This window comes from Numenius arquata, chromosome 12 (assembly GCF_964106895.1).
Source record: "Numenius arquata chromosome 12, bNumArq3.hap1.1, whole genome shotgun sequence".
NCBI lineage: Eukaryota > Metazoa > Chordata > Aves > Charadriiformes > Scolopacidae > Numenius > Numenius arquata.
This window is the reverse complement of record NC_133587.1, coordinates 16,638,621-16,663,922: the sequence shown is the minus strand read 5'-3', so window position 1 is coordinate 16,663,922 and position 25,302 is coordinate 16,638,621. Positions and strand designations below refer to the sequence as shown.

General features: G+C 61.9%; 2 protein-coding genes across 3 annotated transcripts; both read left to right on the top strand.

Moving 5' to 3' along the window:
• Positions 1 to 1,383: 1,383 nt before the first annotated feature.
• Positions 1,384 to 12,991, top strand: MYL9 (myosin light chain 9). Of its 2 annotated transcripts, XM_074156940.1 has the most exons (5): positions 1,384 to 1,479; positions 2,533 to 2,606; positions 10,404 to 10,607; positions 11,737 to 11,898; positions 12,090 to 12,991. In XM_074156940.1, exons 3-5 carry the CDS (start codon positions 10,424 to 10,426, stop codon positions 12,260 to 12,262), a joined length of 519 nt encoding a protein of 172 aa, XP_074013041.1. In that variant the 5' UTR covers positions 1,384 to 1,479; positions 2,533 to 2,606; positions 10,404 to 10,423; the 3' UTR covers positions 12,263 to 12,991. The 2 variants fall into 2 exon arrangements, with proteins under 2 accessions (XP_074013041.1, XP_074013042.1); XM_074156941.1 differs by lacking the exons at positions 1,384 to 1,479; positions 2,533 to 2,606; positions 11,737 to 11,898 and having other exon boundaries at positions 10,424 to 10,607; positions 12,090 to 12,815.
• Positions 12,992 to 19,818: 6,827 nt separating this feature from the next.
• On the top strand, positions 19,819 to 25,021 carry TGIF2 (TGFB induced factor homeobox 2). Its single transcript, XM_074157443.1, has 3 exons — positions 19,819 to 19,852; positions 20,854 to 21,092; positions 24,449 to 25,021. Exons 1-3 carry the CDS (start codon positions 19,819 to 19,821, stop codon positions 25,019 to 25,021), a joined length of 846 nt encoding a protein of 281 aa, XP_074013544.1.
• The last annotated feature ends 281 nt before the right edge of the window (positions 25,022 to 25,302 follow it).

Here is a 25,302-nt window from a genome sequence, read left to right as displayed (position 1 = left end):
CTGGAGGAGACAATGTCCTGGCAGATCTCTTCCAAGCAGCACAGGGGCATGGTTGGCTAGGATGTCCCCAAGCTTGGCAGGCTGCTGGCAGAGCTTGAGAGTCACTGATGGAACAGGATTCATGGGTTTTTTAAGTGTTGTTTGTAGTGATGCCCCGCAGGAGAATGGCAGCTGAAGGTTAATGTGTGTCACTGCTCATTTCTGCCCTTCACCTGTGCTGCTGCGGGTGCAGCCCGTGTGCTCCATGCTGTCCCCTCGGCACAGCTCTGCCATGCTGGGAAGTGACCAGGGGTGATGGCTGGGCATGGTCCTTGTCCTCGAGCTTCCACCTCTCTCTGTGGGCAGTAACGGAGCTGCTGGCAGCACCCAGGCAGAGCAGCCCTGCTCCGACTGCCTGCCCCAGGGCTGGGTGAATCCCTCCCAGAAACGCTCCTGGTGTCTCCCTCTCCCACTTGCCTGCTCCTCTGCAGGCTGATTTCTGGCCCCAATGTCATGGTGTTCTCCAAACCAAAGACAAATCCCCCTGCGATGATGTTGGGGGGGACACATCACCCTCCCAAGGGGGATCCCACAGGACTGGCACCTCCTCTTGGTGGGTACAGGACTGGGATGTGGCAGAAAATGTGAGCAAGACCTGCTGCCCTGGAGAGGTGTCCCTGGGACTGGTGCCTGTCCCCGGTGAAGGGCAGGAGCACCCCATCCCTGCGGCCCTGGGCTCCAGGCCCCAGGTTGGTAACAGGGCAGGTCCCCAGCTGTTCTCCGCCTCAAGGAACTTTTTAGAGGAACGTTAAGAGGCTGTTTAACCTAGTCCTGGGGGCTCCCAGCCCTGGGCAGAGGCAGGGCTCAGTGCCAACCGGCTGAGCTTTCTGGCCACCGTTCCCGTTGTAGCCTGGTCCCACTGAGCAGAGGCTTTCAGCCAGCCTTGGATGTCCTCAAGGCTTCTCCATATAACCCAACGGGGCCGCTGCCCCACAGGTAGATCCACACCTGCTGGCAGGGGCCCAGAGCTGCTCCAGAAAGCCCGGGGTGAACCGCCACCCGTGGGCTGGTGTCACCCGTGGGTGCCCACAGCTCTGCAGAGCACGGCATCCCCCTGTGTCACCAGGCTGGGAGGCGGGGGGACGCCCACAGGGACGCCGGGTCGCGCCGGTCCCCAGCCCCCCGGGCGCCGCCCCGAGCATCTCCCCGCGGGGAAGCGGCCACGCGTGGGCCGCCCCCGCCGCCCTTTCGTCTATATAAGGCCGGGAGCGCCGTCCCGCCGCCGCGGCCCCGGCCCCGGCCCCGCCACATTCTTCTGCCTTGTATGGGCCGAGCCGGGCCGGGGGGACCGGGGCGGCCGGGGCGGGGCGGGACGGGACGGGGCGGGGCGGGCGGCACCGCCCCGGGGCCCCGCTGCCCGCCCGCCCCAAGGGCCGCTCCGGGGACCGGGACCCGCCAGAGCAGCGCCCGCCGCCCCGCAGCTCCCCCGCTCCGCTCCAGGTGAGGCGGCTCCGCCGGACGGGACGGGAGCCGAGCGGCCACGGGGGGCGGCCGGCACGGGAGGGAGCGGGGCAGCCCCGGCGGGGCGGGAGGGACCGGGCGGGATGGAACCGGGGCGGGCGGGATGGAGCCGGGGCGGCCCCGTTGGACCAGGCGGGATGGAGCCCGGGCGGCCCCGTTGGACCAGGCGGGATGGAGCCGGACCGGGCGGGATGGAGCCGGGGCAGCCCGGGGGAAGGGAGGGAAGTGGCAGGACGGGAAGTGGCGGCTGACCCGGGGAGAGCGAGAGGCAGCAGCCCCAGGCTGCCCCATCGCTGCCGCGGTGCTGGAGCTGGTGCCGGGCTCAGCCCTGGGGAGGGGGTGACAGCGGCAGGAGAAGCCCTGGTGCGTCCCCACCAGGCACCCCTCTGCCCGGGCAGGCGGGGAGAGCCTCTCTCCGGGCCCCGGCAGGGATGTCTCACTAGGGGAGGCAAGGATGGGTCTTGAACAAAGTTCTCCAGAGCTCCATGCAACGACCTGGAGCTGGGACATCCTGGCTTCCCGGGATGGCAGCGCTGCAAGGGCAGATCCTGCTGCCCGTGGCTTCACCCGCCTCCTGGTTTGTGAGAGCTGTTCCTGTCTGGAACATCTGCTCTTTCCCCAAGTCTTTTTGCTGATGGCCAGAGCCGAGGTCCAGATGCATGCTCCAGAGATCTCCGCAGTGTCCTGTGAGCAACATCAGGCAATAAACTGTTCTAAGGCTGAAATGTTTTACTTAGCTCATTTCCCCCAGTCTTGAACACAGAGGAACTTTGTGCTTTGTTTAGCCTTGCCCATGAAAACTTGAGGAGGTCCTCTTGGCTTCCCTCCCTGCATGCCCTTTTGGTACAAAATGTTACGACTCTGATAAAAGCCAGGGAAGTTCTAAAACACGGATGTGTAGGAGAAGGCGGCAGCTGGAGCAGAACATTCTTTGGAGCGGAACATCCCCAAGTGTCAACAACCACTGCTGCTGACCAAAGATGGTTGGGTTTCTTCAGTTCACTTGAATTTTTTTCCTCTCATCACTGGCAGGCTCTGTGCGGCTGTAGGAGGAGTTTGCGGTCACCTCCCCCTCTGAGGCCCTGCAGCCAGATTCCCCTGCTGAGGTGAGCCCCTTAATTCTCCTGGGAAAATATCAAACCCAGTCCAGGGCATGCTATGCGGGTGGCCCGAGGCCATGAAGACCTGCCACACGGTCCTGTTTCTCAGCCTCCTCGGGCATCAGAAGGGTGATGGGTCTGTTGCGTGGTGATGGTGTCTGTGCACCATCTGCTCGTGGTGGCTCCAGAAGTTTCACTTTGGAAGGGTTTGCATGTGCCACACGGGCACGGTGAGGTCCTTGTCCTCAAAACTTGGTGGGAAGGACCTAGTCCAGGAACAGTTTGCTGAAACTTGCAGCCAAGCCCCCTGTCTGCCCATGGGCTTGGCCAGGTCCCTGGTGTGCGGTGGGAGCTGAGGATAGGGACGAACTCTCCCTCCCAGGAGTCACTGCACACTTGGCTCTGGCTCCTTGATGCTGCCCTGCTCCGTCCCATCCCCTGCTCACCGAAACCTGCTCACCGGCTTCAGTGGTGGCTGTGACTGCTCTGGGGACACAGCCTGGGGCTCGGGTTCTGCTTTCCCCTTACCTCCAAACTCCCTTTCCCATATCCGTCTCTAATAAGGCCAAAAAAAGGAGCAGAACGGCATCCCACCTCCCGTCCTGCAGTGCTGAGCAGGACAGGGGGCTCCTCCTGCAGCTCCTGGTGCCTCTGCCCGGCACTGCGGCTCCCCCAGCACCGGCAGCCTGCAGCAGCAGGGATGGAGCTGAGCGATGCCCCATCTGAAGGGCCTCCTGAGCAGGGTTGTGCTTGAGGAAAGGGATGGTTTAACAGCAAATTATGCAGGGAGGATGAGTTGTTCCCTGCTCGCTCCTCCAGCATTCTACAACCTGGTCCGTGTGTCCAGCTGGCTCCAGAGGCAGGATGTCTGCTCCTGGGCAGTCCTGGCACTGGGGGAGGCACCTGGCAGGAGGCGAAGCTTTACGGGTGGAAGGATGTCCTGGCTGCAGCACTGCCCTGTCTCTCCTGTGCCAGTGTGGGATGCTGCAAGGCATCACCCACGCTGGCCCTGGTGCCCCCCTGGGAGAGGGGAGGGGAACTGCTGCCCATGCTGGGCCACACGGTGCCGTAATGTGTCAAGGTGTGGCTGGCTGGACACTGCGGAGGGCCAGTGCTTGCCCCAGCTGTGTTGTGGCTCGCTGGTAATAGCAAATAATTTTGGGAAGAGCCATTGGACAGAGATTTCACCGCAGCCCCTCCAAGGGGCCATCGTCCACCCTGCAGGGCTGTCTTCTGGCACAGCCCAGGCTGTTTGAGTTGCTCTTTCCCCACCCTGGACAAGGCATCCAGCACACACACATCGTGCATCTCACTGTCCGGATCTCAGGGTGGAGAGGAGCTCGCTGCGAGCAGGAGATGGTGTCCCTCTCCGGCCGTGCAGGGCAGCACCACGCAGTGCCACAGCCTCCTCAGCACGGTCAGAGGTGACCTCTGCAGCTGCATCACCAGCTTTGGAGGAGCCACCCTGGGGAACCCTTAGAAGCATATTCTGGGGGATCGTAGCTTCTGAAGACACAGGAACACCCCTGGGCCTGGGGACAGGTTGCTGCCACTGCGAGGGGAGCTCCCTTGTCCCCTCCCCGCCCGGGCAGCCCTCCTTCGCGCCAGCCAGACCTGCCAGAAGCCCACTCAGCCGCTGGCCCAGCAGCAGCTCCCTGCTGTTTTCCAGCTGGGATAGCGAGCTGGAGCAGCACAGGAGAAGGTGTGGGGAAGGGACAGGTGGAAGCGGGCAGGAGGGAGGAGGACAGGGATGTGACAGGGCCCACCTGCCCTGGCAGCACTGCCGTGTCCCTTCGGCTGATCCCACCCTCCCCAGCACCATCAGGAAGCGGTGCCAGGATGGAGTCACTCGGTTGGTTTTACCAAGGAGGAAACACATGGTGGTTTATTTTCCTGAGAACGGTGGGTTCTCGCTCTTTCTCTTTAAAACGAAACTATTTTCTATACGAAGTTGTGGACTTTTCAAGCCAGCCCCATGGTCCCTTGGGTCTGACTCTCACGGGGGAAGGCACAAGCCTGGAGGTGCAGGAGGCAGGGAGATCATCTGGGCAGGAGCAGTGGCAGAAGGACGAGGGGACAAGGGCAGCTGGTGACGAGGTGAATGTGGTGGTCAGACTGGTGTGTGGCTTTTCGTGCCAGGCTGGCTGGGGTCACACCCCAGTGCCACCCTCCCCGGCTCTGCTGCCTGCATGCAGCACTGGGACGGGGCTTTCAGTGGGGGTGGCAGGAGCAGGACTGGTCTCTGTGGGTTTCCTTCTTGCCCAGGAGGAAGCTGGAGGTTTGGTGGCTGCACCATTTGACTCAGCCGAATCCAGCCCAGCTTGCCTGGCATCACGGCATTCCCCGAAACGGTCTGGGCATCGGGGTTTTGGGAATCCCACAAAGTATGGGCTGGAACACCAGGAAAGTGTAGCCGTCAAGCCTTTGTGCAGAGCACGGATCTCCCCTTTCGAGTCACCGTTTGCCTCACTGCAAATCACTTCTGTCTCACGCAAGAGGCACCTTTCCCTGCACTGACCCAAAAAAGTCTCGTCCCAAGCCCCAGCCAGCCTCAGGTCTGCTACCAGCAGAAATGGGATCATTAGGAGATGACCAGGCTGAGCTGGACCTTGGGACCAAGCGTCTTTCCAGGGCATATTTTGGATCAAACAGCAAAACCATGTGCTGTCAAAATCGCACTTAATCCCCCTAATGAGAACCATCTCTCTGGAGAGGGTGCCGAGCCGCGCTTCTGCTGCTGGTCGCAACCGGGGCAGGGTAAATATTTGGATAATATCAATTCATGTGGTGAGAGCAAAACTCCTGCTTATTTCTCTAGTCTTCTGCTAATAATTCTGCCAATAATTCAGCATGTTTTGAAAGCCCAGCCGTGGGCCAGCGGCAGAGCTTTTATTGCTGCCTCTGGCCCGGCACAGCCCGGTCATGCTCAGCTGAGCTGCCCCACGCTGCTGCCGGGGGCCGGCTCCGGGCTGGCAGCGCAGGCTGGTGTCTGGCAGGGCACGCAGAAAGAGAGTCCCATTGCACAGAGCTTCACGGGGCAGCGATGAACAAGGAACTGCTGGACAAGCTCAAGACCAAAAAGGAGGCCTATAGAGGGTGGAAGCAGGGATGGGTAGAATGGGCAGAATATAAAGAAACTGTCCGAGTGGCCAGGAACCAGATCAGGCAAGTGAAAGCCCAGGCAGAACTAAATCTAGCCAGGGACATCAAAAACAATAAGAAAAACTTCTACAGTATGTCAGGGACAAAGGCAAGACTAGGGAAGTTGTGGACCCTCTCTGGAAGGAAACGGGAGACCTGGCCTCCCAGGATATGGACAAGGCTGAGCTACTGAACAACTTTTTTGCCTCAGTCTTCACCGGCAAGGGCTCTAACCACACTGCCCAAGTCACGGAAGGCAAAAACAAGGGCTCTGCGAATGAAGAACTGCCCACAGTACGAGAAGATCAGGTTCGAGACCTATTAAGGAACCTGAAGGTGCATAAGTCCATGGGACCTGATGAAATCCACCCACGGGTCCTGAGGGAGCTGGCGGATGAAGTTGCTAAGCCGCTTTCCATCATATTTGAGAAATCGTGGCAATGTGGCAAAGTTCCCGCTGACTGGAAAAAGGGGAACATAACCCCAATATTCAAAAAAGGAAAAAAGGAAGACCCAGGGAACTATAGGCCAGTCTGCCTCACCTCTGTGCCTGGCAAGATCATGGAGCAGATCCTCCTGGAATCTCTGCTAAGGCTCATGGAAAATAAAGAGGTGATTGGAGACAGCCAGCATGGCTTCACCAAGGGCAAATCATGCCTGACAAATTTGGTGGCCTTTTACAATACTGCCACAGGCTTGGTGGACAAGGGCAGAGCAACAGATGTCATCTACCTGGACTTATGCAAAGCGTTTGACACTGTCCCACATGACATCCTGGTCTCAAAATTGGAAACCCATGGATTCAATGGATGGACCACTTGGTGGATAAGGAACTGGCTGGATGGCTGCACTCAAAGGGCTGTGGTCAATGGTTCAATGTCCAATTGGCGGCCAGTGATGAGTGGAGTTCCTCAGGGATCGGTACTGGGACCAGTGCTGTTCAACATCTTTGTCGGAGACATGGACAGTGGGATCGAGGGCACCCTCAGCAAGTTTGCCAACGACACCAAGCTGTGTGGCGTGGTCGACACACTGAAGGGAAGGGATGCCATCCAGAGGGACCTGGACAGGCTGGAGAGGTGGGCCCTGGAGGTGCAGGGTCCTGCACCTGGGACAGGGCAATCCCAGGCACAAATACAGGTTGGGTGGAGAATGGCTGGAGAGCAGCCCTGAGGAGAAGGACTTGGGAGTGCTCATGGATGAGAAGCTCAACATGAGCCGGCAGTGTGCACTGGCAGCCCAGAAAGCCAACCGCATCCTGGGCTGCATCAAGAGAAGCGTGGCCAGCAGGTCGCGGGAGGTGATTCTACCCCTCTACTCTGCGCTCATGAGACCCCACCTGGAATACTGTGTCCAGCTTTGGAGTCCTCAATACAGGAAGGACATGGACCTGTGGAACGGGTCCAGCGGAGGGCCACAAAGATGATCAGAGGGATGGAGCACCTCCCCTATGAAGACAGGCTGAGAGAGCTGGGGTTGTTCAGCCTGGAGAAGAGAAGGCTCCAGGGAGACCTCATAGCAGCCTTCCAATATCTGAAGGGAGCCTACAGGAGAGCCAGAGAGGGACTCTTGATCAGGAAGTGTAGTGATAGGACAAGGGGTAATGGTTTTAAATAGGAAGAGGGGAGATTTAGATTAGATATTAGGAGGAAATTCTTTACTGTGAGGGTGGTGAAGCACTGGCCCAGGTTGCCCAGGGAAGTTGTGGCTGCCCCATCCCTGGAGGGGTTCAAGGCCAGGCTGGATGGGTCTTTGAGCAACCTGGTCTAGTGGAGGTGTCCCTGCCCATGGCAGAGGGGTTGGAACTCGATGATCTTTAAGGTCCCTTCCAACTCTAACCACTCCATGATTCTATGATTCTCTGATGCTGGAGGGAGCAGCGGGTATAATATGGGCTGTGGAGGTGAGATCTCCTGCCCACCCAGCCCTGGGCATGGTTGGGCTCTCCAGTCCCACTGTTTTCCTTGGCTGGCTGGTGACAAACACCTCTTTCCTGGTGGGCACTGGGAAAGGACGGAGCATTTGGGAGACAGCGGGGTGATCCGATGACTGGGTGCCAACCAGGGCATCTTGGGCAGTGCAAGGGAGGGGGCTGAGGGCAGTGCCCGCAGCCCAGTGCCCGCAGCCCAGTGCCTGCAGCCACTGGGGCTCACGGGGGACTGTCTCCCAGGGGACATGGAACACGTGCCCTGCAGGTGAAGGGCTTGGTCTCGGTGGGTGCTGTCGGGCTCTCTGGCATGTTGGCCTGCTCCCGCAGTGGGATGGGAGCAGGTGTCGGGATCGGGGGGACAGTCCCCAGCCTGCTCTCAGCTTGGCTGGGCACCACGGTGCCGGGCAGGCACCGACACCATAGCTGGGATTTGGCAGTTACCGCTGCCCCCGGGGTGTCCTTCCAGTGCAGCCCAGCTAGGGGAGCCTGGGGACCGCAGCAGGGTGGGGACCTGGCTGGTGGCTGCTCCAGCCCCCACCTCTGCAACCCCTTGAAAGGGGGATAGTGGGAGGGGAGGGAAAGAACTGGAGGGGAGGTATGGTCCAGGCAGGGCTGGCAGGAGCTGAAAGGGTGCAGGAGAAGGCTATTTGCTCCCAGCGCTGCGGTCCCGCAGGGGGAGATGATCCCCAAGGCCCCGCAGTGCCCCCCCAGGTGTATCAGTGTTAAGGACCCAGCCGGGAAGCGGATCCTGGAGCACACTCTGGGGTGGCCGGAGCCTGCAGCTGTCTGGTGGTGTTGCTTTGTGCTGCTTCATGCAACGTGGTGCAGCTCCTTAACTGCTCCATGGCCCCTGGCCGGGGGGGGCAGGATGCCAGGCAGCCCTGCTGCCCACCCCAACAGGGGGCACACAGCAGAGCAGAGCAGAATTCAGTCACAATACATTAATTTAACATTGTCCCCACAGCTGCTCCCCATGCCAGACACTGACCCAGATGGGGAAACTGAGGCGCAGGGCTGCGTGTGGGGGAGAAATGGATGCGATAGAAACATGAGGGCTCTGAGCAGCATCTCTCCCTTGGGCTGATCTTACCCCAGAGTTCCTCGCAGGGCTTTGCCGTGCTGGCAGATGCCACCATCCCTCTGCCAGCCGGGGCTTTGCTGGCATCTCACTGAGTTACGCTTGCTGGGATTTGACTGAGAGAGGTCTGAGCATCCTCCTCTCAGGCAACATCAGTGGTCATGGGGGGTGCTGAGCACCCCATACGGATCCTGTTCGGGTCTCCACCACCCCTGGTGCAGGGTGTCTTAAATACCGACTGCATCCCTCAGCCTGGCAGCATGGGGGGGTGACACCAAACCACCCCTCGGAGGCTGTGAAGGGGCTCAAATCCCATCTTGCTGGTGGGACTGGGCTCTCTCCTGCAGCCCAGCTCATCAGCATGGGCTGGGGGCAGGAACCCTGCTTTGAAAGACCGCATTTTCCTGCTGCGATCTTGCCTTGGTGGTGTTTGGGGACCCATGGGACATGCATTGCCTCAGCCATGTCCCCAAAGGTCTGTCCATCCCACCGCTACCCCCCTCTTTGCCCCTCCGGGCTGTTCCCTTCTGGCATTCATTACCTGTAACAACAGCACCCGTCCTCAGCGCCCCACAGTCCTGGCATTTCTTGGCTGCTCTCCCCTTACCCTACAGGGGCTCTGCAGCCCCCCAGAGGTCCACCAGCCCCCTCTCCCCTCCACCTCGGGCCCTTCCCGTGGGCTCCCCAGGCACCGCGGTGAGGAGGGAGGCAGCGAGCGGCCCTTTGGCCCGGCGGGGGCGGGAGGTGGGATGGGTGGATGGATGGGTGGGTGGACGGATGGAGCGCAGGATGGAGGGGGAAGGGAGCCCGTGGTATGTGAGGAATGTGCCCGGAGCAGATAACCCCTTCCCGCTGGGTGCTGGGTGCCCGCGCAGAGCCCTCCCCGGGGAGGCAGCCGGGGGCTGCTTTTGTGCAGCGAAATGGAGGGTGGGCAGGGACCCCGTCGCCCCGGGAGCCGGGCTGAGGGTGCGCGGGGATCCGTATGGCCCCGGGAGCCAGGCTGGGGGGGGTGGGGGGAGCGCAGGGAGCCCCATCACCCCCAGACTGGGAGCGGGGGCGGAGGTGCTCAAGTTGCTCCATGGCCCCAGGAGCCAGGCTGGGGAGGGCCAGGGCAGTCCTGCTGGAACAGGAGGGGAGGCCTGCGGGGGGTGGGGCGGGGAGCATGGCTAAGATCTGCCCCAAATGCCAAGGCACCCGCCCCCATGCCCTCCCTTCCCCGGGACTGAGGGCAGTGGGGAGATGCTGGGTGCTGGGCTTGGCATCTCTCCCTGCACCTGGGAGGCAAAGGGGACGAGCAGGTTTGGGGGTTTGATGGCTGAGGGTGCAGGCAGGGAGCCCTGGGAGCCCCCAGGTAGCTCCGGGAGCAGAGAGGGAGCCTGTAGCCCACGGGGACAGCCCTGTGGAAGCGGTGCCAATGGGCACTGCCCGCTCTTGTGACTTCCCAGGGGACTCATTAGAGCCTGAGTCTTGCCTGTCCCCATGTCCTACCCTGCGACAGCCTTATCTCGCTGTTGCCAAACTGCGTGACAGCCAGGGAAACTGAGGCATGGGATTGGAGCTGCCCAGGGTCGTGTGTCTCTGCCTCCACTGCATCCTTCTGGGCTCTGCCTGTCCCCAGCCCCCCTGACGCTCCTGCCTGCTGCCCTGCCCCTAGGTACCACCCCAGCTGCCAAGATGTCCAGCAAACGTGCCAAAGCCAAGACCACCAAGAAGCGCCCTCAGCGCGCCACCTCCAATGTCTTTGCCATGTTCGACCAGTCGCAGATCCAGGAGTTCAAGGAAGCCTTCAACATGATTGACCAGAACCGCGACGGCTTCATTGACAAGGAGGATCTTCACGACATGCTGGCTTCTCTTGGTGAGGAGACCCTTCCCTCGTGCCTCCACGTGTCCCTCAGCCCCTCTGTCCTCAGTGCCTCCTCAGGAAGTGGGGAGAGCTGCCGGGTGACCTAGTGTCTCACACCCAGCTTTGGTTGGATGCCATCGAGACACAGCCCTCCTGATCTGGGCCAGCCCGATGACCGGCAAAATTGGGCTGGGGAGGTTTCTCCGGGATGGTTTGTGGATGTACCCAAGGGCAGCAGCTTAGTGTGTTGCTCTTACAGCTGTGCTCACTAGAAGGGAAGAGACCCTTGGGCTTGGAGAAGCTCTGCCCTAGGAGCAATCACCAGCAGCCATTGAGTATTTGAGTAGTCTCACCCTCGGATACCGCCTGGGGTCATCCCCCCCGGGACAAAGCCCTCCTGTTGCTCTCAGCCTGGGTGACAGAAGAGGCTTGTCCCTGTGCTGGGGTAATACCTCAGCCGGTTGAGACTTGCAGGTCTGGCCATGTTCCCCACCCAGAGCCCGTTCTCCTTCACTGCAGGCCACAGCTCCCACCTCCCACTCCCCACGGTACCTCCGTGGTGCTTTGGGAGGGCTGTCAATGATTGACCTGGCAGCCAAACCTGTTCTGGAGGTCCTGCACGGCATGGGAGGGACCTCCCTCCTTCCTGGGAGCCGGAGCTCTGGGAGCAGAGAGGGGCCGGGTGTTGGGGGCACATGGACCTCAGCAAAGGAGGTTAAACCATCCCTGGTGCATCCATGGTAGGAGCAGCGCCAGGGACATCAGCAGCATGAGGCTCATGTGGGGACGTTACTGCCCCTCTCCTCGGGTGGTGCTGGGTGTCAGCGGCCGGGGAACAGGGAAAAGCTGTGGTTTAGTTCCCAGGAACCCCCAGACGAATTCCTGCATCTCTCTCGAGGCTGAGCCTGGCAGAGCTTGGTTCCAGGAGGCCTCCAGCATGGGTTAAAGCATGGAGAGAGATGCCAAGGGGGGAGCAGCGGGCACTGCTGAAGCCCCTGCCCTCATTCATGGGATGGGTCAACATGGGCCAACAAATTAATTTGCAATGAAAAACCCCAGCCGGCTGGGTGCAGGGGCTGTCCTTGGGGATGGGTGCTGGGTGGGGGGACAGGGCACCCACACCCCAGCCTGTGTCTGGCAGGGAAGAACCCCACCGACGAGTACCTGGAGGGCATGATGAGCGAGGCACCGGGGCCCATCAACTTCACCATGTTCCTCACCATGTTTGGGGAGAAGCTGAACGGCACCGACCCAGAGGACGTCATCCGCAATGCCTTCGCCTGCTTCGATGAGGAGGCATCAGGTACGGGCACTGCCCGCAGCCCCGTGCTGCTGGCCTGGGAACCTTCCCCTCGAGCACGCAGGGCTGAGGCCAAATCCCTGGGGACAGTCCCCAAGCAGCTCCAGGAGAGCTATGGGAGAGGCAGGGAAGGTCCTGCTGCTCAGCCCTCCCACAGTGTCCCCTGCTAATGCCACCTTCTGTTGTCCCTGCAGGCTTCATCCACGAGGACCATCTGCGTGAGCTACTGACCACCATGGGGGACAGGTTCACCGACGAGGAGGTGGATGAGATGTACCGCGAGGCACCCATTGACAAGAAGGGCAACTTCAACTACGTGGAGTTCACCCGCATCCTGAAACACGGGGCCAAGGACAAGGACGACTAGAGCCCGCGGCCGTTTAGCCCCTTGGCCTCCTCCTGTGCACACCCCCAGCCCCTCGGCCCCCTCTTGATGCCCCACAGCAGGCTCCCCCCCATGGGAAACACCTCCCAGGACCAGCACCCCGCATTGGGTCACACTTGGAGGGGAAGCGCTCCCGTCACTACACTGCTGTGTGCCTGTCCATCAGCCCCAGACCTCCCCTCCATTGCCTCTCCCACCCACAGGCTTGCCCCACTGGGACCCCCAGCCTGGCTGTGACCCCCCCCCAGGCAGCCATTGACCCCCTCAAAGCTACCACCATGTGGCTGGTCCCTGGGGCTGGGGTGAGCATCCCAGGTGAGTGCTGGCCTGTGGGCATTCTGGCTGGCTCAAGCCCAAGCCATGCCCATCTTGGGGCCGTAGCACAGAGAGAAAGCGCCTCTCTTCTCTCCTCCCACACTCCCTTCATGAAAGAAAACCCACTTTGTTTCCTCCTCCCTGGCTGTTTTATGGCTTTAGAGCCTGTCATGTGGGGGATTCGGGATGCCGACGCAGCGTATAAAACCTGATGGGTGTGATACAGAGATGTCCTGTGTGTGGCTCCCTCATGGACTGCCTGGTGGCTTTGGGGGACAGATTTGGGCACCACATCTCCCCACATCACTGCCATTGCCAGCCAGGTCCCCTTCCAGTGGGGCGGCCTGGTTTTGAAGCCAAATCACTCCCAGCCTGGGTAAAATCAGCTTGAGCATCATTTTCCGCCTTTGCTGATGGGATGAGGGTCGCTCCGCTCGGTCCCCATGTCGGGGTGGGCACATGGGTGGGCTGAGAAGCACTGGGCAAGGTGCTGGCCACAGCTCCCCATCAGCTGGCTTGGGGTCCCAGGGGTTTGGCCACCCTTTTGTGTCACCCCAAGCGGGCGGGGTGGGGGGTAAGAGACAGGGAGGGTCAGAAATGGGGAGGAGGGTTGTCCCCTTGGTTTGGTTGTTTACCACCATCCTGACAAGGGTGTGGGAGCACGGGGGGCTCCCGCCTTGCAAAGCTGCTGTCTCAAGTGCTGCTTGAAGGCAGTGCATCTCCCTGCCCTGGAAGGATGAGTTTCCTGAATTCTTTATTTAAAATGGGGGGAAGTGTGATGACAGACCCACAGAACCTGGCGAGGGCACAGTGTGTGTTGGAGACGCTCCCGGCACCCTGGGAAAGCTTGGATGGGGTCTGCAGGAGCTCCGTGGGCATGTGCTGGTGGGATCAGAGGGGTCAGCAGCCCCATCCGTGCTCAGAAACCTGCCAGATCCCAGGAGATGATCCACAGTTGAAAAGCTTCTCCCTGGTTCTTGGTGCTTCTATTTTCCAGGCACTGCCAACACAAGGAAAGATGAACTAAATTATCAGGGGGACAAAGGCTGCAGACATACTCTCCCAAGAGCTCCCCAGAGTCATGGCTCGGGCTCTGCAGCAACAGCCCCAAACCAGCCCATCTCCAGCCTTGCAGATATCAAGCTCCTTCCCCAATTCTCTGCTGTGCCAGGGAAAAACCTACAGTTCTCCCACTTCCAGAGCCAAGTCCCAGGTCTGAAGACTGCTGGAGGGCAGGATGCTTTTTAAAATGCCCCCTTCACTGGGGCACACACCAAAGCGAACGTCTCAAGATGTCACTGGGGCAGATGGGCTGGTGCTGGAGATAAACCAAGTGGTGTGGGAAAGGGCCTCCAGCTTCTGCAAGGTCTCTGCCATGCTGCAGGCAAACTGTCTTCTGGAGGTGGCTGCATCTAGGAGCGAAGTTCAGCCCCACTGACCCCGAAGGATCAGCCTGTGTGACCAGCCCAGGTTCTCCCAGTGCTGGGAGCAGGATGGACTTGGTGGCTGGCCACCACCAGCACTGCTGGCCCCAAGCAGAGATCTGCCAGAGGCTCCGGCATGGGGCTTTCAGAAGTGCTGTCTCACGCAGCTGCTAAAGCTGCTGTGTCTGTGCTGCCCCCTTCACCGGGACAGCCACGGTTACACTGCAGGGCTCTCAGGAGAGGGCATCCTTCAATCCCGGTGCCAGCAAAGCAGTGGACACTGGGGTTCATACGGAAAGGGTAAATATGGTCCTTGCGAAAGGCAGTCCTGCCTCCCCCACCTCCTCGAGCTTTTGGCAGGTGGATGGAGAAGTTGTTTGGGTGACAAAGATGGGGCTGTCTTGCAGGACTTTGGAGGCTGAGTGTAAAGCACCGACATGCAGGTGAGTTGATGGAAAGTGAAGCACATGGGGAAGATCAACCCTGACTTCATGGGTGAGACAATGGGCTCCAAGTGCCCCGAGACAGCCCTGGGGAAAGGTCAGAGCTCAGCGGCCGTTAAAATCAAGAAAAAAAGGAGGGAAAAAAATCACATGCTAGGAATTACTAGGGAAAGAAAGGAGATTAAGAGAGAGACCACTGTTCAGCCGTTGCCTATGTCATTTTATCACCCTTGAATATAAAAGAGGTAGAGCTAAAGAGGAAGCACCCTGAGAAGTGCTGCTGGGGCATCTGGCAGCACGGACCAGCCTCCACCTGAGGAGACCCGAGACCCACTGAACTCTCTGGCCGGGCGAGGGGATGTAGAAGGTGGGTGGCAGAGTGGGGATGGTGGTGCCTCCCACCCCTCCTTGGGCTGCCCATGGGCACCACTGGTCATGCAGGAGCCACATCTGGCTCAGAGCGTCTGTGCCCAGGAGCATCTCTCCCACGGGCTCTGTTCTCACCCTCTGCCAGCACCTGCTTCTGGCCACAGAGGGAGACGGGACCATGGGAGATGTGCCAGTTTGTCCAGCAACGCTCAGAACCCTTTCTATGCTTCGGTATTTTTCTCTCAGTCCTGGTACTAAGCCCCTTCCCCTGGTTTTGCTCAGCTGTTGGCTTCTGGGCTTTTCCAGCAGTGCAGTGATCGGAGGGCAGTCTTTCCCATCACATCAGCTCACATTGTCCATCAGCTGATGTTCTTGGGAGGCCAACACAAGCAGATGAGACGGTTCTCCTGTGCTGCCAACTGTGCGTGCCCAAAAAACAGTTCATCCACTTTGGTCAACCACTTCATCCAAAGAGGGAGAAAGAAACATCAGCAACCCCCCCAAATTATTTGGGCCCACGTGAACTTCATGAAGTTCAACCAGGCCAAGTGCAGGGTCCTGCACCTGGGTTGAGGCAACCCCCAGTACCAGCACAGTCTGGGGGACAGATGGTTGAGAGCAGTCCTGTGGAGAAGGACTTGGGGACACTGGTGGGTGACAAATTGGATGTGAGCTGGCAACTTGCAGTCAGAGCCCAGAAAGCCCCCCGCATCCTGGGCTGCATCCCCAGCAGCATGGCCAGCAGGCGACCTGACCTGACTCAGTCGTTTCAAAGGTATTAAATGGCACCAAAATAAAACTACACATTTGATTTCAGAAGTGTTTGCTTGGGGCAGGAAGGCACCAAGTTAAGAAAATAACTGTCCTTTTGGGTCAATCTAAAAGAGCTGCTTGTGATGGAGGAGCGTTTCCTGATGTTCAGAGGGACCCTCCTGTGTGTCAGTGTGTGCCCGTGGCCTCTGGTCTTGTCCCTGGGCACCACTGGGAAGAACCTGGCTCCATCTTCTCAGCACCCTCTCTGCGGGTATTGATGGGATCTCTGGAGCCTGCTCTGCCCCAGGCTGACCAGCCCCAGTGCTCTCAGCCTCTCCTCGTAGCAGAGATGCTCCGGTGCCTTCATCCCCTCCATGGCCCTTCGCTGGACTCTCTCCACTCTGTCCCTGTCTCTCTCGTCCCGGGGAGGGCAGAGCTGGATCCAGCACTCCAGGGGTGGCCTCGGCGGTGCTGGGCAGAAGGGAAGGATCCCCTCCCTCCCCTGCTGTGACACTGCTCTTGAGGCAGCCCAGGACACCATTTGCCGCCTTTGCCGGCTCATGGTCAAGCCGATGTCCCACCACGACCCCCAGCACCTTTTCTGCCAAGCTGCTTCTATCTGGGCAGCCCCTGGCACATCCTGGGATTGATCCTCCCCAGGGGCAGGACTTTCTACTTCTTGTTGAATTTCTTGAGGTTCCTGGTGGCCCATTTCTCCACCTCTTGTTCCTGCCCATACATGCAACCCGGCTGCGGGCTCAGGAGCAGCCCTGGGTGCTCTGGGTGGCAGCTCCTGTTGTGTCACCTCTCCTCATGGGAGAGCCCGGACAAGAGCTGTCCATGTGGCCCAGGGAGGCTTCCTCCAAACCCCAACCCAAGAGTGTCATTCTCCACCTCTGCGAGCTCCATCCTGATGCCTCTGGAGCACCATGGCTCCGCTATGGGGCAGAGCTGCGTGGGGCTGGAGGTGGTGGCGCAGCTCAGTGGGGGCTGTGTCCCACACCATGGGGCTGTGGCACCGAGTCAGACACCAGGTGCTCTCGCAGGGCGGCTTGTTCCCAGTGGGTGCCCAGCCGGCCCTCCCCGACCTTCACCGGCACTCTGACCTCGGTCTCCTCGGCGAGCAGGCGGCCATCGATTTTAAACCTTTAACCCTGCCTTTAAGGCCCCGTGGGAGAAGGGTGAAGGAGCACCCGAGCCCCAGGCTCCCACCCCATCCCTGAGCCAGGGAAGGGTTTGGACCCAGCTACCATTTCCCTCCTAATTAACACCACCACGACTCCAGCCCGAGCAAAGGCAGGCTGTTCACCAGTAAAAAAGACCTGTTAGCCCCACTCCCAGGACCAGTCCTACTGGGGGAACCCCATCCTGCAGGGAGTCCCCTGAGCAGGGAGCAGGACCCCCTGCTGCTGGAGAGCCAGAGCCGGGCCCAAGGGCAGGGCTGCAGCCGACCACAAATCCAATTTTCCTTGCCAAAAATCCAGATTTAAAATATCAGAGAGGGGACAAAATGTGGAGAGAGTCCTGCTTGGAGGGGGGGACCGACGGACGGGCTGCCTGGGGTTTCCAGTATCCCCATTTGGGCTCTGGCTGGCTTATTGTTTTTCAAATTGCTGAAGTTTAATAGTATTATCATGTCAATGGGCCTGGGCCGAGTCCCCGGGCTGGCTGCAGGCACTCAGCCCGGACAAGCCGTTCACCAGAGCCGGCAGGGACATGCCCCCCACCCAGCCCCTGCCCCGGCCCCTGGCCCCACAGGGCTCCATCGCCCGGCGCCTGCTCCAGGTTGGGTTTACCCAGGGATTTTTGGCTGCCCAGATGCTGCCCTCGGGCAGCCGGTGGGGTTTTTCCAAAGCTGCTCCTGCACTGCCGGGGGGCGCAGGAGGGCTCGTGGCCCAGCCCTGGGCAGGTACGTGAGCCCAGGGACAGTTTCCCGGTGGCCTCAGTTAGCCAGAAAACTCATACAGCTGTTTTCAAAGGATGAAAAAGCAGACTGCGGGGAAGGACGGTCCTGCCTGGACCCAGAGGCTGACCCAGATCCTGGGGGGGCGCCTGGGGGGCTCTGAGGTGTCACCCCCCTGGGACAGGCTGGGCAGGGAGCAGAGAGGGCAGGACGGGCAGGATGTTTGCAGGCAGGAGCCAGCCTTGGCCAGAGGGCTGGCTGGGGCAGGAGATGCTCCGTGCGCTGGTACAAACCTGCAGCAGACGGGATTTGCACCCAGGGCCCCCCCCACCTCCCCTGTGGTTCTCCAGCCCATGAGGTGTTTCGTTAGTGGAGCATTACCAATGTGGGGGTACCGGACTCAGGATGGTGAAGATTTACCAGCAACTAAACAAATGCTTTAAGGAATTCTTCTTTTTTTGCTATTTAATCCTTTATCACACCCTGCCGTCTGCTTCGCAGGGACTGAAAACCTGCCATAAAGGAAGGGGTTTTGCAGCCTCTCTCAGCACCCCAACAGAGACCCACCTTCTCCCCTGCAGGCAGCAAAGGGGGGAGGGAGAGGAGCTGCAAAGGTGCTGGAGCCCCGGGGGCGGGGGGAGAGCTGCAAACTGCAAACAAGCTCCGTGTGGATAAAGATGGGCAGGGAACAGGCAGGCGCTGGCAGTTGGGACAGGAGCTGCTGGGGTGGGTGTGGGTGGCAGCCCTGGGGAACTCAGATCACCCTGGGCCACCACCCGTGCTTCATTTGGTAGCTTTTTTAGCTTGGGAAATGGGACATCGGAAGCTCAGCACATCACTGCTCCCGTGAAAGTGGAAGGAGTTTCAAAGCAAAGGTGGTGACTGAGGAGGCACCAGGTGGGACCTTTGCCATGTCCATCACCAGTGGGCCAGGAGAGGTCTTTGGGGGCCTCACCGAGCTGCCACTACCCTCCCTGCACCTCTCCGCTGCAGCAGCAGAGCCCAAGGTGACCTTCTGAGTTTTGGAGACCAAATTGCTCTGATTACGTGCAAGCTCGCTGCTGGTCCAGGATGGGGCTCTCGTGGGACCTCTCCACCATGTGCTCTGTGCCCTTCTGTGACGTGGGGCTGGGTCACACCTTCACCAGATGCTCAGGACAGGTAGGTGAGCAGCACCGAGCTCAGAAGGGGACGGGTCCATCATGTCCACCCTGGGGTGGTGCCCTTTGTCGGTGGGAATCACAGAGAGAAGAGCTGCTCTGAGCATCCCGTGGGTCGGGCACCCTTTGCGCTACGTGGACAACCGCAGACTGACCCTTTCCAGCTCCCGCCATGGAGAAGGTGCTGCCATCGGAAGCCAAGACATCCGGTGGCCAGCACAGAGGGGTGCCAGGAGAGACCTTTCCTCTTGGGATGTCTCCTTTGGGATGTTCCATCTCTCCTCCTGGGGATGTCCATGCTCATCCTTGCCAAGCCAAGCCCAGCACGGGTGTGCATCCCCCCAGGGACCTGTGTGCTTGTGGGACACGGCAGCCCCCACGTCACCATGTCCTGCTCCATCTTTCTCCCCGCAGAGCTTGTTGGCATTTGATGGCACCCTGCGCAGGAGCCGGCCCTGGGGCAGACACCAGTAGCCCCTCGGTGCTCGGTGACAGGACTCAGCTGTAACATGGCCGGGGGGAAGGAGCTTGTGGGGGCGTCCCTGTACCAGTGTCTCTGTGTGGGTGCCCTAGGGTGGGTGCCCCTCTCCATGTGTCCCTGTTTGGATGTCCCTGGGTGGGTGCCCCTGGTTGGGAGTTCCTGTTCAGGTTGTCCTTGTGCAGGTGTCCCTGTCTGGGTGTCCCTCTGCGGTGTCCCCATGTGGGTGCCAGGGTGCATCCCCGCGCGGGGGGGGGGGTCGCATCCTCATTTCTGCAGCCCCAATCCCCCCCGACGGTCACCGTCTCCGGGAGCGAGGTCCGAGCCCCGTCCCCGCCGCGGGGCCGCCCGAGCGGGGGGGGGGGGGTGTCCCGCCGCCGCGGGGTCCCGGTGCGGGGCTCGGCGGAGCGGGGGCAGGGGTGCCCGCTGCCCGGTGCGGCGGCGGTGACAGCCGGGGGCGGGCGGGCCGGGGCCGGGGGCGGGGGGCCCGGCCGAGTTCCTGCCTCCTCGGGAACAAAGGGAACTCTGTCTCGGCATCTGTCACCGCCGCCCACCCAAAACTTTTCGCCGCGCCTCCGCCGCCGCGGCGGGGTCCCGTCCGCGTCCCCCCTCCCTCTCCTCCTCTCTCCCCCCTCCCCCTCCCCCCCCCCCGCCCCGACACCGGCACCGGAGCGGCGACCCCCGGCGCGGCCCATGCGAGGGCCGAGGCGGCGGCGGCGGCCCGGGGGTAAGAGCGGGCGGCAAACATGGAGTCCCGGGCGGGCCGGGAGCGCGGGGCGGCGCGGAGAGCGGGCGGCCCCGCCGCCTTTGTGCGGGACGGGACGGGCCGGGGGCCGCCCCCACCGGGAAAAGTTTGTGGGAGTCGCGGGTGGGCCCCCGGGGGGGGGGGGGGTGGGGGTGTCGGCCCCATTCCGCGGCCTTTCCAACTTGGCCGATGTCGGTTGTTTGGTCGGGGCTGGTTTTGGGCCGGTTTGTGCCGTTTGCGGGGGTGCGGGGCTGGGGGGGCCGCGGGCGAGTTTCCAGCTTCTCTTCCCGTTCTCCCTCCCCCCCGCCCCGTCCCCGGCGGGGGGGCAGAGGGGGGTCGGGGCTCGCCGCTCCCCCCGGCTTTGTGTCGGCGGCGGGCGGGCGGCGGTACCTGTTGCTGCGGGGGGCGCGGGGGGCGGCGGGGCCCGGCCCGGTCCTGGGGGGGGGCGCGGAGGAGCCCGGAGGGGAGCGGGGGGGGGTGGGGTGGGGGGGCCCGTACCCCCGAGCCGAGCCTCCGGCCCCTGACAGCAGCGCGGGGAAGCCGCCCCCGCCTTCGTCCCCGCCGCACAATGACCCCGCGTGGTTCCTCCGGCCCGAAGCCGCTCCGACTTCCCCGCCCCGGCCTTTGGCTCCTGCTGAGATTTGTTTTTTTTTTAATTGATTTTTAATTTCGCCCCCTCCCCCCCAAAAAAGCTTGATTCCCTTTCGCCCGCTGCGAGCGGCCCCCCCGCCGTCCCCGCAGCCCTGCCGGGGCCGTTCCGGCAGAGCCCGGTGCCGCGGGGTGGGCTCTTGTCCCCACCGGTGCCCGTGGCTTCTCCTCTCCCCGGGGGGCCTCTGGGTCAGCATCCCCCCCCCCCCCCCCCACCCCCGGGTCCGGGGGGGCCCCGGGGGGGGCTGGAGGCGGCGGGGGGGTGTCTGTGGCTGCGTGTCCCCCCCCGGGCGGGACCCCGGCTGATGCCCGCTCTCTGGTTTCCACCTTGCCAGGCTCTAACCAGGAGAGGTCTGGGGGCAGCTCCACCATGTCGGATAGCGACCTCGGGGAGGACGACAGCGCCACATCCCCAGACCCCTCGCAGTCCAACAAGCGGAAGAGAAGGGGCAATCTCCCCAAGGAGTCGGTGAAGATCCTGAGGGACTGGCTGTACGAGCACCGCTTCAATGCCTACCCCTCCGAGCAGGAGAAGCTCAGCCTCTCGGGGCAGACCAGCCTCTCCGTGCTGCAGGTAGGAGCCGGTGTCCCCCTCCCACCCCTCTACATGCTGGGGACACCGGTGGGTCCTCTGCCACAGTGCTTGGGACGGCAGGACCAGGAGAACCTCACTGCAGATCCCAAAGAACTCGGCACGCTGGAACTGCTTGTTTCTGAAGGGCAGCGAGGAGGCAGCAGGGGGAGGGTAGGGGGTCCAGAGCCCCTGCATGGGAGAGGTCTGACCTCGGGGACTCCCTTTGTGACAGTGCTGGAGCAGAGATTTTTGGCCGGCCAGAAGGTGGAAGGGCTCAGATGGGGACACACTAAGCAATATCCCATTGTTAGCAGAAGCCACCACAGGTGGGAGGGTTTCAGGGGGTGCTGCTTTATCCTGTTCCCCTGCGCACCCCCCAGCAAAGGGGTCAGAGCTGCCACCCGCCCAATGCAGGGCTGGGCAGGGGACAACCCTCCGAAGAGAGGGGCTGGGCTTTGACACCAGATGGGCCAGTAAGGTCCCTTCCAACCCAAACCATTCTATGATCTGCAGCACTATGTGCTGGCCCCCACCTGGCCCCAGTTGCCCCAGTTGCATTAAGGGGAGCCCAGCCCAGGGCTGTGGGCTGATGTTCTCCCTGGTGGGGGGTGCCCAGCTGGGAGCTCTGGCTGGCAGGGGGGGGCGAGAAGTGCTTTTCCTTCCAGCTTTGGCTTTGTCCCTGCCTGCTGTCGGGGAGGCAGGGACAACCTGCCTGTCCCTTTCACCCATGCTAGTGGCCCTGGGAGGGCTGGAGTTGCAGTGCTGGGGGGAGCAGCGGGGGGTTGGGGGCTGTGGGAGGCTTGTCCTGCACTGGGGCTGGCATGGTGGTGCCCAGCATGTGGGGGTTACCCCAGGGCTCGTGGCAGTGGGACCAGCAGGTGCCTAGCTCCCTGTGCCCTGAGCCCCTGGCTGGCCATGGAGTGGCGTCCAGGTGTCACCTTGCCGGCCCCATGGGACCTGCTGTGGCCAGTGTGTCCTGGTGAGGAGGCAGCCCCTCTGCCCCCCGGGTGGGGGGGTCCCAGCCCGGTGGCAGCTGAGGGCTGTCACCGGGGTTTCTGTCAGCGTGAGGTGACACAACGGGGTGCAATGGGGACGGCTCCACGGGACAGTAGAACCTTCTGGGGTGGAGGCGTGGGACACCCTGGAGCAGCTGCGGGGTTCCGTCCATCTGTGCCAATCCCACTCCTCCAGGAGCCCCTGGAGCTGCAGCCTCTGGCTGAAGCCCCCAGTTGTTTATTTGTGCCTCCCCCTGCCTGCTCCGGTGGCCCAGGGAGCAGGAGGGTCTCCAGGGGGGCCGGGAAGCTGCGTGTCCCCCTCACAGAGAGCCAGGGGGCAGGAAGCGGTGCCCGTTCCCGGCCAGTCTTCCCGACAGCAGCGGGTCTCTGGGTCTCCCAGCCCCTGCCCTCCTGCTGGATGGGATTTGCCTCCTGCCGAGGGGACGCTGCTCCCACAGCCACGGTGGGGACGAAGCCAGCCCAAAGGGACAGGCCAGTGTGTGCCCATGGTGGGGCTAAGCCATGGACGTGTTTAAAAAGAAAAAATAAGCTGATTGCTTCAGAGCCAAGGGTGAAGGGGAAGGGCTTGACACTGAAAGAGGGGAGACTGAGCTGAGATCTGGGGAAGAACTTCTTTCCTGTGAGGGTGGTGAGAGCCTGGCCCAGGTTGCCCAGAGAAGCTGTGGCTGCCCCATCCCTGGAGGGGTTCAAGGCCAGGTTGGAGGGGGCTTGAAGCAACCTGGTTTGGTGGGAGGTGTCCCTGCCCAGGGCAGGGGGTGACACTGGGTGGGCTTTAAGGTCCCTTCCGACCCAAACCATTCTGTGATTCTATATCCCAGCTCCCGGGGAGGGCAATGACATGTGGTGTCACTGGGGGCTGTGTGTGCCTGGCTCTGTGCTGTGTCCTCCAGAGGGGTGTAAACGCTGGAAGGAGTGTGGTGGTGGGGAAACAGCAGGATTTTGGGGGCTTCTCAGCACTCTGGAGTTGGTTGGGCTCTTTGTTGGGAGCCCAGCCCTCCGCTTGGGGGTTCAGAGCAGTTAATGGCCATGGGGTTGCAAGATCATGCCAAGGGGACCTGGCGAAGGCTTCAAGGGAGGGCGTTTGGAAGGGAAAACAGGGAGAGACTGGTGTATTTGAGGGTGTTAAATGCCAAATATTGTCTTAAACACAAAAAAGACAACTGAGATCTTGCTGTGATGGAAGGTGTGGGAAGTTCTCTCTCCCCAGGGGAAATATTTTACGTAGCTGTTGATTTGGGAAAAATCAGTCATTTTTTCCCCCCTGATTTATTCTCTTCTAATTGTTTTCTAGGAAGAAGGCAGTTATTTTAGTGCAGCATTTTGTAGAAAGATGCTGAAACAATACACGGCCGAGACTGAACACACGGCTGCTGTGTTTCCCAGGGGTTTCTGGAGGTGGAGCTGCAGAGCTCTGCCTTTTGGTGCGCAGATGTTTGGAAGAGCCTTTACAGTGGTCTGGCCGGAGGCAGGGAAGGTGTCCATGGCCTGCCACAGTCCCCTGTAGGGGATTGGGGACTGCCCTTTTCCATCCATGCTGCTGTCCTGCCATCTGTCTGTCCCAGGCAGCCCCAGTGCTCGTCCAGGGTGGCAATGTGTTGGCACCGGTGGCAGCGTGTGACGCATGGCTGAACACGCCGAGCCCTGGGGTGGGTCGCCTGGAGAAGGGAAGACTCCCCCCAGCACAGGGACCTGCTGGGGGCCTGTGTAGCTCTGAGCTGGCTCTGTGCAATGTCACCACCTGCAGCTGGGGGGGACGGCAGGAGCCCCCGGGAGGGTGCTGGGAGCCACACCCCGCTTTACCTGCATGTGGCGGGGGGACAGTCAGTTGCCGGGACTTTGGGGCTGGGGGGACAGCTCTGAGCACACCCTTCCCCAGGGAGTGGGCAGCTCTGCTTGAGAGCCGCTGCAGCCCCAGGGGTTCTGTGCAGCCCTGCTCTGGCCCCAGAGCTGCCCAGGCGCTGTCTGTTCGCTGGCGTGGGGAGAGGGTGCCAGCGGTGCCATGGGGGGTGGCACCCATCCGCAGTCCCCCCCAGAGTGGGCTCATGGGACTGAGTGGTGTGAGGGGGGTGCAGGGAGGAAGGGGCTGCCCCAGGCAGGCAGGAAGCAGCCGGCGCTGGGGTTTCCGTGGGTGCCTGGGCAGCCCCTGCCAGAACGGCTCTGCCTCTCCTGAGCCCCATGGGAAGGCAGTGTGGGGCTGGGGGGAGCCCTGTGGTAGCTGGAGCTCTTTGCTGGGTTCGGGGATGGGGGGTGGGGTTTCTGCTGGCTTGGCTTTGAGCTGCTGCCCCCCGAGATGTGGGGCAGCCCCGGGCTGACAACACTGTGCCCCCTCTCTCCTCTCAGATCTGCAACTGGTTCATCAACGCCCGGAGGCGGCTGCTCCCCGACATGCTGCGCAAGGACGGGAAGGACCCCAACCAGTTCACCATCTCCCGCCGAGGGGGAAAAGCCGGCGACGTGGCCCTGCCGCGGGGGGCTGCTGCTGGCTCTGGAGTGCTGGTGGTACCCCCCGTGGGGGCAGCGGGGGCCTCCAAGGTGCTGTCCATGTCGGTGTGCCCGCAGGTACTGTGCCACCCGGCCCAGGCGCTGAGGGTGGTGAGCGCCTGCAGCCCCGAGCGGGAGAAGCCCCCTGGCCCACAGCGCGCGGAGCCGGACCCTGCCCCGAAAGTGGCGCCAGGTGCTGCCGGCAGCACCGTGGCCCTGCTGGCCCGGGCCGAGGCAGCCAGCCCCACCAGCGGACTCTTCAACACGCCGCCCCCCACGCCCCCTGAGCTCTTCGGTGATGACTTCAGCAGCTTTCAGCTGCTGGTGGAGGTGGCCCTGCAGAAGGCGGCCGAGCTGGAGTCGCAGAGGCAGGGGGGGCAGCTGCCCCTCTCACCCCAGGCCAAGCCCCCGGCAGCTGCCCTCTCCAAATAACCCCCTGGGCCACGTCCCGCTGGGTGCCCTTCCCTGGGGACCCTGCCAGCCTGGTGCCACCCGCCTGCTAGCACCCCCTGACCAGGAAGTGGACTCCAGCCCCCCCGGGGGGCTCTGGTCTCCCTCAGTCAAGGGGGGAGAGGAAGGACCATCCCATCCCACCGCCCTCTCGCTGGGGACGTGTCCCCCGCCCGCTGCCCCTGCGCCGAGGGGGATGTCCCCCGGCAGCGCAGGAGGATCTGGCTGTTGTGAAAAGACCTTTGGAGCTTTACTGACCTCTC

Bases quoted from the DNA above. Each gene is read 5' to 3' on its own strand.
- TGIF2 (XM_074157443.1), top strand. From the start codon at position 19,819: ATGCGAGGGCCGAGGCGGCGGCGGCGGCCCGGGG. The intron at 19,853-20,853 runs GTAAGAGCGGGC...CCACCTTGCCAG, and splicing joins GCGGCGGCGGCGGCCCGGGG to GCTCTAACCAGGAGAGGTCT. The intron at 21,093-24,448 runs GTAGGAGCCGGT...CTCTCCTCTCAG, and splicing joins CCAGCCTCTCCGTGCTGCAG to ATCTGCAACTGGTTCATCAA.
- MYL9 (XM_074156940.1), top strand. From the start codon at position 10,424: ATGTCCAGCAAACGTGCCAAAGCCAAGACCACCAAGAAGCGCCCTCAG. The intron at 10,608-11,736 runs GTGAGGAGACCC...TGTGTCTGGCAG, and splicing joins CGACATGCTGGCTTCTCTTG to GGAAGAACCCCACCGACGAG. The intron at 11,899-12,089 runs GTACGGGCACTG...TTGTCCCTGCAG, and splicing joins CTTCGATGAGGAGGCATCAG to GCTTCATCCACGAGGACCAT.